The 10,471-nt window shown below is 37.8% G+C and overlaps 2 protein-coding genes across 2 annotated transcripts in view; both read right to left on the bottom strand.

Annotated features, from left to right (window-relative positions):
• Positions 1–10,471, bottom strand: part of LOC113043514 (phospholipid-transporting ATPase ID-like) — a 260,088-nt gene that overhangs the window by 168,156 nt on the left and 81,461 nt on the right. The gene's annotated exons all lie outside the window — the stretch shown is intronic.
• LOC113043522 (CTD small phosphatase-like protein 2-A) lies at positions 18–10,447 on the bottom strand. Its single transcript, XM_026202966.1, has 13 exons — positions 10,255–10,447; positions 6,281–6,489; positions 6,064–6,202; positions 5,533–5,679; positions 4,459–4,677; positions 4,295–4,382; positions 4,102–4,213; positions 3,933–4,019; positions 3,785–3,847; positions 2,833–2,912; positions 2,545–2,671; positions 2,370–2,465; positions 18–1,238 (listed from the first exon to the last, which is right to left on the bottom strand). Exons 2-13 carry the CDS (start codon positions 6,464–6,466, stop codon positions 1,191–1,193), a joined length of 1,392 nt encoding a protein of 463 aa, XP_026058751.1. The 5' UTR covers positions 6,467–6,489; positions 10,255–10,447; the 3' UTR covers positions 18–1,190.

Here is a 10,471-nt window from a genome sequence, read left to right as displayed (position 1 = left end):
CAATTCCAACAACTCTGGTACATTAAAATCATGTATTAATGTCCATAGAAATAAAAAACATCGGGGTAACACTGAATGAAACGGAAGGTCTACCCTTCAGAGGTAGGCAGAGCTGTACATGATAATTCCTAAAACGGTTTCCAAAGCAGGAGAAGCAGAATGAGAGGGAAACAGGGAATACAGCAGAGATGCAGTGATTTAAGCTGCTGGTGCTACAATTACCGGACGTTTCAGAAAGACAAAGCATTATTTTTTTTCTCCACAGAAAAGCATTTTGATGCACATACAGTATTTACATTTCATCTATACTTGAATATAAAAAACTAAGAACATAAAAGTTAAAATCCCCAAATTAGGACTGACTTGGGATAAATGGTATAAAGCGGTCAGTAACTGAAAGCCACAACTAGAGACTAGACAGAAATTTACCAATGAGCACTTTAGTTGTTTTCCATATGTGGGATGTGTGACCGGATTTGGATTACATTTCAACCGGGACTACAAGAATAAGCTAGAGCGTAACGGACAGGCCATTAAATATACATCAAATCTAGAGTAAAAAATGAATAAAAAGCCAGCTGGTCTATGAAAAAAAGACCTTGAACTAAAAAGGAATGCATAATGAATTAAAACCAAAAGGGCAAGTCGTGTTTTACAAACTTGACAAGAAAAATATATATGTACAAATGTTATATATACATATACACACATAGTTGAATGTATATATATTCATGTTTTATATAGTTATATTTAACTGGTCATTCTTGAAGTAAAAGCCTGTGGCCTGGAAGGGCAGAGGGTCTCTTCGAGCACCAAAAGGAGTGACGCAAGTCCACTTCTGCACAGCGCTTTACCTTAAAGTCCGAATCAGGCAGAAACTCCACCGCAGAGATGAGAGGGACGACCAATCAAAAGTGATCTTCTCGGCCTCACCTTCGGTTCCATAAATGTGTGTGTATAGAAAACATATGCATACATCGAGTCATTTGTCTTAAAACATTTGTCCAGAGCCCCGAAAACCCCACCCCTCCCTCCCCACACAAAAGGATGCCCATGTAGGCAGGCCTGTAGTTGAAATCCTTATGGCAAATAGTTTGTGGCAAAATTTCCTTCCCCCCATGGTGCTTAAAAACAGTCAGGTTGGCAAGAAATGTTTGTTTCGCTGGGATATTCAGTCCGGGGGAAGAAGGTCATGCAGGCGAAATCGCTCTCTTAAATGTGGCCCGAACGTCCTCGTTCTGGAATAAAACGCAAACATGCCACATCAACAAAAACAGATGATCACTGTAAGTGACACCATAAATATGAACGAGTGTCAAATCATTTTCAACTTAGAAATGCGTTATGTCTGAATCGTGATGCAGAAATAATGTTTATTTAGAACCGACAGCCAATTTTTTTATATTTTGCCTAATATATATATATAAATAAATCGATCAATCACAGTCCTTAAACTAAGACATTGTATGATATTATATATGGATAACAATACTCCTGTGAATTGGCACAGAAACAAAAGTTTATTGTTAATTAAAACAAAATGTAACTGTGAATTGTGTGTTAAGTTATGATTATTACCATTTCTAAGAATTAAATTGCCAAGAATTCTTATTTCATAAATTAGTAATTAAAAGAACATATTTCTAGAAAACTAAATCAATCAAAAAATTAAGGTATAGTCTTCACAAGTTATGATATTAAATATAGATGATAATACTGTTGTAAATTGACACAGAAACAAGTTTACTGTTAGTTAAAAAAACTAATGGTGTTATTAAAAATGGAATTGTCAATGTGGTTTGAATTTTTTTAAAGAATTACATGGCAAATAATTCTTATTTAATAAGTTAATAAGTATATTTTTATTTAAAACTAAATTAAATCACATAATGAAGGTAAAGTCTTCACAGTAAGACATTATAATGTATGATATTAAATATGGTTAACAATGTGAATTCGCACAGAAACACAACTTTACTGTTAATTAAAAAAAGTTGTCATTTTAAAGAATTGTGAATGTGTGGTTTGCGTTGTTTTTATTTCTTTCAAGAATTAAATTGCTAAGAATTCTTAATTTAATAATTTAGAAAAGTACTTTTTTAATTAAATAATCACATAATGAAGGTATAGTCATCACATTAAGAATCTATAATGTATGACATTAAATATGCATAATACTTTTGTAAATAAACGTTCTGTAATTCGAAAAATAATAACTATTATCCTTTCTAATAATTAAATTGTTAAGAAATCTTAATAATAAAACAACCCTTGATTTTGGATTTAGGATAGGAGAAAGTATTTCTAAAAATACTATTTTAATGCACATTATCTTAAAGCAGCACATACAAGAAACAAGACGCACGTACCAGTTCTACCAGCTTCTCCAAAAATGGCACCAGCTTTAGGAGCTCATTGTCATTCTTGTCCACAAACCAACTCTCAATGGGGATCCCGTTGGAAAGCTGCAATGAGAGGAGCACATCCTGAGCTTTACATACTAATAACTCACCACGGACCGCTTCTCAAGGCGGCTTCACAAACCTGGTAGGCAAAAGCCTGAGGTGAGTTGTCTATGATCACCGTCTTGGAGAGATCTCTCCCGAGGATGTTAAGGTCTTTGATGTAGTTGCCTTGTACGCATACGCAGTGTTCGCGAAACAATCTGTGCCTGAAATACCAGAGGAAAGACATTTTGAGCTGAATGCTTAAACATCTTACAACCTGAGAATCTAGACACACATCTGTTCCCATCACACCGACACCATATTAGTGTGCAGTTTAAATGTCATACACTTTTTATTTATTTTTTTCATATGAGAGGGAACTGACCTAACCAGCTGTTTTTTAGGATCCAGGATGTTCAGCAGTTTGTCAGCATACACCTTCTTGGAAGCAGTAAAGAGAATAATCTGCAAATAATTCAAGATCATGTCATTAATGGCAGTCATAAGAGAAAGCAGTAGCTCACATCACAGGCAGGATGTTAATTAGTAAAAAAAAATCCACATCTCCATAAAGTCGGTCAGCAGCAGAAAGCATGAAATGCTCTAAAACTTCCTGGTATACGACTGCGTTGACTTTGGACCTCAGAAAACTCAGTGGATCAACACCAGCAGATGACATTGCACCCCAAACCATCACTGACTCTGGAAACTTTACACTGGACCTCAAGCAACGTGGATTATCTCTTCCTCCAGACTCTGGGACCCTGATTTCCAAAGGAAATGCAAAATACTTTCATCGGAGAACATAACTTTGGACCACTCAGCAGCAGTCGAGTCCTTTTTGAAGCGAGACGCTTCTGATGCTGTATGTTTTTCAATAGTGGATTGACACAAGGAATGCAACAGCTGAAACCCATGTCTTGCATACGTCTGCGTGTAGTCGTTCTTGAAGCACTGACTCCAGCTGCAGTCCACTCTCTGTGAATCTCCCCCACATATTTAAATGGGTTTTGTTGCACAATCCTCTCCAGGGTGCGGTTATCCCTATTGCTTGTACACTTTTTTCTACCACATCTTTTACTTTCCTTCGCCTCTCTATTAATGTGTTGACAGTGTAATTTACTTGGCAGTCAATAGGACAGAAACAAGCCTCCGGGTTTTCATTCAAAATATCTTAAATTGTGTTCCGAAGACAAACTAAGCTTTTAGGGGTTTGGAACGACATGGGGGTAAGTGATTAATGACTAAATTAAATTTTTGGGTGGAGTAACCCTTTAAATATTTATAACATTTTGTTTTGCAAAACAAAACAAAGTAACAAATTGTAAATTGCTCACCTCATAAATTTGAGACATGCGCTCCAGGAATTCTCTAAAGAACGGCCGTAACCGGACGTACACCTTTAGGAATAAGAGAGCAAATTACTGTTTGAGCTACATACAAACCAGTGCACAAAAAACAAAACAAAGTTTTGTTTTTTTTTACCTGGTAAATGACATCTTGGAAAAGCACAGGGAAAGTCAAGGCTGCATCCTCCAATTCATTGAGGCTGCAGTGAACCAAAGTCTCATCCTGGAATAAAACAACAACGGCAACTTAATTCTTGAATCAAAAGATCTTGAATCAACAAAACCAATGATAGAAGGCAACTCACTAGATCCAGGACAAGAGAGAACTCAGGGGTGCTCCTGGTTTTCAGAGGGAGTGCAGGCTTACGGGTGAGCTGCTCTTCAGTCAAGGGTGGCACGTGTTTGATGAAGAAATAACTGGAAGACGGAGGCAAGTTAGCACACAAGCAGTGACTATACTGAGGCTATTTAGATCAAGTGTGTTGAAATTTGGCTCACGGGTCAAAAACTTCCCAGTCCTCCTCATAAGTCCCTTCTGCTGGAGGCGATGGCGGGACATCCGGATAACTGCTGTTGGATCCTACGGCTAATCAAGAGATAAAGTGTGAGGATGCTCTGCTTTAGGCAGCAGTACAGTGGAAATAAACCTCCCAGAAACTCACCAGTTAGCGGTGGCATTTCAGCCTCTGTGACGATCTCTCCTTCATCTACTGATGCATCTACATGAGGCAGCGGTCTGGGGTTTAGTGCAGGGTCAAAGGTCAGGTCTCGACCGTCTGTGGTAGTGCTGGTCGGGGTTTCCTCAAGCTGCTCCATGTCGAGCTGCTTCACGATCTCCTCTGCTTCCAACGCCTGCCCCGGGGAATCTGAGCCCGCCGTAGCTGGATGACAAGAGAGAGCTAGTTTAACAGTGTGATTAAATCAGAAAGAGCGCAGAATGAACTAAAAATTATGTGCCAATTTCGCTGATAAATGCATTGTTTTGGTTGAGTGGTTTCAGTTTGCAGCAGGTGCCACCGATTACATGAGGGTCTTAAATGGCAAAAGACTCTTCTGCACAAATGCTTTAGCTCAGAAATGCTGAATTTTAGTTTGGCTATATTATGACAAAAATATACTAGTCCTATATGTTGCTTTAGACATTTCAATGTGATTACTGTCTTCATCTGCTTTTATGGTCATGTAAGTGCTTGACATCTTTAAAGGGATAGTTTACCCAAAAAATAAAAATCCTGTCATTACTTATGTTGCTCATGTGTCGTGAACGTGCATCGAAGAGTGACAGGGAAGAGATTTTTTTTTTGAAAGAAGTCATTATTTTTGTTTTTGGTGTGTACAAAAAGTATTTTTATAGCTTCAAAAAATTAAGGTTGAACCACTGACATCACATGGACTATTTTAACGATTTCCTTACTTCCTTTCTGGGCCTTGAACGTGTCTGTTGCATTGCTGTCTATGGGGGGCCAGAGAGCTCTCGGATTTCATCAAAAATTTCTTAATTTGTATTCTGAACATAAACGAAGGTCTGGCCCCAGGAAAGTAAGTAAAGAAAATACATACTGTCAATACTTATTTCATGACGACTTTAAATGTGATATAACAAACAATTAAACACAAAAGAATGTTTCACATGAAGAGGTCAGAAAAGGAGGATCTAACTACATTTTATTATGACCTCAATATCTCATTCAGGTCTCATTTAGGTGCAGCTGACAACTGAGACCACAGTCCCTTACCGTTTTTGTTGGCAGGTGAGAAGAAGCTAAAAACCGGAGAGAAGATGGTTCCCAAGAGGGTGGTGCGGGCCGGACTGCCCGGAGTTTCCGTCTGCACCTCCAGCTTCCCATTGGGCTTCACTGGTTTACTCTGACCTGTCATGGTATCTGAGCAGAATAAAATGATAAACATTCAACACCAAGAGAACACTGCCAATCAGCATAACTACTCACAACTAAGTTTAATTCACATAAAAAAAAAAAACTCTTTAAGAGATAGTTCTGTCACCCTAAAGTTGTTCCAAACCTGTATGAGTTTCTTCTGTTGAGCATAAAAAAGATATTTGGAGGAATGTTGTTAACCAAAGAGTTGATGGTAGCTATGGGAAAAAAATACCATGGAAGACAATGGCTACAGTCAACTGTTTGGTTTCCAACATTCTTCATCTGTGTTTTTGAGGCAAGAAAACCTGAGTGTGAGTAAATTACAGTATTTTCTTTTTAAAGGAGCAGAATCCCTGATTGGGTAGCCTGATTGGTCAGCACTCGTACCTCCATTGACAGGGCCTTTCCTGCGGGTTCTGGGGTTTGCTCTGCTGGGCAGGTTCCCACCGGTCGGAGTGGATGTGATCAGATTACTGTCTGAATCACAGTCTATACGGCTTCTCTTAGCAGGAGTGCACTGCTCCACCTGACATTAAGAAACACAGCTGAAACCAAACCACATTGCCTCCACAAAATCATCTCAAATGCAAGGTCAAATCCCAACCTTGACAGCATTGCCTCTGATGAACCGTTTTATGGTGGAGAAAATGCCCGTGTCTCGCTTCTGCATTTTGGCGTCTTCAGAGGACAGAGTGTGTTCCACCTCGGAGTGCTTCCTCTTGGTCTTGGCGGTCCGGGCGGACGGGGTGGCGCTCCGCTGCTGAGATGCCTTACGCACTCTCAGCCTCATTGTCCCAAAAGTCACATGTAAGACTGGGAAGACAAACACAGTTCATCTGTAACAGTAAAAAAAAAAAAAGTGCAGAGCTGCACTATGCATATTTGCATAAGTTTCAGCACCGCTACATTAATAACACTGAATGCAAGATATTCAGCTGCCAATACGGCTGTAGGGAAATTCCACTGCGGAGACCAGTCATGGCAACTCAAGGAAAACAATCGGATCTGTCCCCTGCTGTCATTGACCAGAAAGGACTCCACAACAAGGATATTACGGTTCATTTTTATTTTAATATTGCTTTCAAATTTCCTTTAGTTTTAGTTTTATTTAATATATTTAATTAATTATACTAAAATTATATATTTTTAGTAATCATAGTTAATGGAACACTTCCAGTGTAGACCAAAACAAGACATTTAATTTTAGCGAAGTTGAATGTTTGCACAGTTTACAGTTAACTCGTGCAAACCTCTTAATAATGAAAATACAATAAATCTTTACAATTGAACATAAACCAAAAAAACATATGTATAAAATGTATTCATTCATTTTCATGTTTATATTCATATCAAAGATTTTATTTTAAAGGTTTTCAGAGTTACTAGAAAGTTACAGGCAGTTTTTATTCTGCTCAATGATCCTCCACTGCTGGATTTGAGAAAACCTGTTCTTTGTAATCGTCACTGAAACTCTGTAAACTTTATTTTTGTCCATCTGTGTTTTCAATGCATTCATTTGTTGGAGTTTTGAGATCTTAACATATATGAACAGGTTGCACATGAGTGAAAAAACAATAGCACTCATTGTGTCTATTAAGGAACAATGTTTATTTAAAAAAAAAATGTTCTTCCGGTTCAAAAAGCAAAGTCGTACCAATGTCACAAAAAGTGACGTATGTGTGTTAATTTGCAGTGGTGATTGGCTGCCGTGTCTGGAGTCTATGCGTCTATGTCATCAGTTTTTCAAGCATTTCTCAGTATTATTCATGAGAATGAACTCTTATAATCTAATCACAGCACTGTTTTATGCATGAGGTTATCTTACAGCAGAGAATTTAAATCCCATGAAAGAGCTTCTGCAATGTCAACTTCATCTCTGTAAATGTAACCGTAACAATATTTACTATGTAACAACATGTGTAGCGCGCATAAGAGAGCGGTTTCTGTGCAAAACGCCACAATGAGTTTAACAACACTCACTGCGCAGATCATAGTTCATATCCACACCAGAGAATGTGTGAATGTGTTTTCAGGTTTTGTGAACAATGTGTGCTAGGTTTACTTTATGAACTTGGAATGTCAAGAATAAGGTAAATATTAGTATTGTAGCTAGTATTGTAAAATAAGTCTTTATTTTACAGTACAAATGTAATATACAGTAGGCTAGAGTAGGTCTTCATTTAACCTTTTTGTAAAGTTAAAATAACTAAAAAGAGGTTTGAGTCCACTTTAAAGTCCAGCTTAGTGTCGTCAAAAGACCCGGTACTTCGGTACTAAGTCGGTACAAAAAAAATGAAAATGTCACAGTACCAGGTTTCTTTAAGTACCTGGTTTCTTTAAGTACCGGTGGTACCGAGGACCTGGTCAATCTGGTTCTTGACGCATACAGCGCTATGATTTCCGCGAAGCAGAAAACGCAGACGGAATCTCAAAATCCAGACATGAAATTGAAACTTACATTTAAATAAGGACAGTCAGGGAATTTGACAAAGTTAGCATAAATTAATCAAATCAAATCTCCATATGGACCAGTATCTGTAAAATAAATAGATACATAACATCACCAGAACTGTTCTGAGTCACTTCACAAGCATTTTACCGTTTCATTTGAGTAAAACCAGTGTCAATTTAAAGGTATTCACAGCAACCCTTCAAAATAAGATAATTTTTTCATAAAGGCATCGTGCTAGAAATATTACTATTATTTAGTAGAATGTATGTGATACTGCGACTACTGTTAAAAAAAATGTATAAAACCTTTTAAAGAAATAAATCACACAATATTTCTTCCATGTTTAAATTTTAATAGCAAATCCCCTTTATTCACCATAAAATAATGCTATAGATTTAAAAGAAATGTCTTTTAGATTTCTCTATAAATGTATATACTTGTTTTTTCGATAATGTATTTTACAACAATACAAAGAGCAATGTGTAACATATTACCAGATTTTAGACTTATGCTGCGTTCACACCAAAAGTGAATAGAGCACCAAATTCGCGTCTAGTTTGGTGCTTGAACATTTTGAATACATTCGCGCATCTAGAGCGAGGCAAAATCTGCTTCCATGTTGAAATCCTCCTCCATGTTGAATGAGTGACTCATGAGCAGGCTCCTGATTGGTTAACGCGGCACGAATTGACGGCAAAGTTCAAAATGTTCAACTCGGTCGTCAGACGCGAATTCGTGTTTGGTGTGAAAGCAGCATTATTCACTTTTATTTGTAAATAAAATATATAAATAGATTTTATAAAATGATTGTGCTCCCGTGATTTTTCTAGAATCTAGAGTATCTTTTGCTGCTGAATTATCTACCAACCTAATTTATTATAATATTTTTGTAATCGTTTATGATTATATATTTTTTCATTTGTTATTTTTCATTAAAATTAAGTTGTGTATATGTAGTATTCTGTGATTAACACAAAATAATGATGATCAGGTCAACACAGAGAAGAATAGAAATTCTATATTGAATAAAAAAACTGCACTGGTATCAGATTGGATCGGTATCGGCAGGTACTCAGAATTTTAGGTATCAGATCAGTTCTTTAAAAAAAAATTGTATTGTTGCATCCCTAATATACACACAAAATAATAAAGCAATTACCATCTAAAATATATGAATTATGTGGTATACTAATGCATTAAGAAACAAATAATATATTTTAATTATTTACAACGAACAATTAAACCACTGGGTGATTGATATTTATAAACAGTGTGCACTTTTGAGAGGAACAGAAATATGAAAGCAGCAGTCGCACGCTCTACAGTCATAACAATGTTAATTAAATGTAGAAATGAGAGTATATTCGTTTTAAAGGGTTTGTGTGTAGAAATAAACCAGAGGAAGTCCTCGGATGTGTTTGAAGTGGGCGGGTGAATCATGTCTCCTTCATTTGCTTCATCAATCTAAACAAATGTAGCGTGCCATTAGCCTCACGATAATTTCTAACATTTCCGTGATGTAAAATTTATTTTCCCCAGCCAACACAATACACCGCTAAAATCATGATCTACTTCAGTATGTCTTGGCAGGTCGCGCTGTACATTATTAAGCAAAAAATGGTCGCGCTCAACTTAGCAAGCCAACTGGTCAGTGGTTTTGACATCAAAACAATAAAAACGCCAACAGCAGTCGCTCGTAAAATTGGTCCGCCTGCTTTGAGCTACCCACGCCAGTTTTTTCGTCTCAATAACACATCTTATTTTAATCTGAATATTAGAGTCCGAGGGCGTTTTAACGTCAGCGGCTAACGCTAACAGATGACTTGTTGGCTTGTCTCGCGACACCCGCGCTCCTGCGAACAAGCCGTTAGATACAGTAAACACGCACTGGATGAAATACAAATGGATGTTTTTATTTATCCTATGATGTTTTACTTATTAATTATATATTTTTTAAACGCGATACAATAGGTTTCGCGTCTTCATCTGCGTGAAGAACATGTTCTCACTGACGGAGGGGGCGAGTCGTGAAGACGCGAGATTTCAAAGCACTGCGACCGTGGCGTAGGGTTAAATATTTATTTTTGCACGTATGTGATCAAAATATGCTCCGTGTAAACACTCACATGCCAGGGGTCGCAGCGACACGATGCAGAGGTGGTTGTGGATGTGGCGGCGACGGCGGCTGTAACGGCCCTCGCGCGCGTCTCTCGGTCGCTTTTCGGCTGAGCGCGAGTCACAGAACGACACAGAGATCTACAGCTGCTCGGGACGCCATTTCCCGCCTCCTCTCAGAGGGATTCTAGCGAAGAACCCGGATGACGCTGTACGCTACCGCGCATG

The sequence above is a fragment of the Carassius auratus genome, chromosome 25, assembly GCF_003368295.1.
Source record: "Carassius auratus strain Wakin chromosome 25, ASM336829v1, whole genome shotgun sequence".
Taxonomy (NCBI): Eukaryota; Metazoa; Chordata; class Actinopteri; order Cypriniformes; family Cyprinidae; genus Carassius; species Carassius auratus.
The sequence above is the reverse complement of the archived record's forward strand: the minus strand, read 5'-3'. Positions and strand labels throughout refer to the sequence as shown.

Excerpts from the sequence above, each read along its gene's own strand:
- LOC113043522 (XM_026202966.1), bottom strand. The coding sequence starts at position 6,466 with ATGAGGCTGAGAGTGCGTAAGGCATCTCAGCAGCGGAGCGCCACCCCG. Across the intron at positions 4,678-5,532 it reads CTCACCTGCCAACAAAAACG|CTACGGCGGGCTCAGATTCC; the intron begins GTAAGGGACTGT and ends CTTGTCATCCAG. Across the intron at positions 4,214-4,294 it reads GACTGGGAAGTTTTTGACCC|TTATTTCTTCATCAAACACG; the intron begins GTGAGCCAAATT and ends TCCGTCTTCCAG.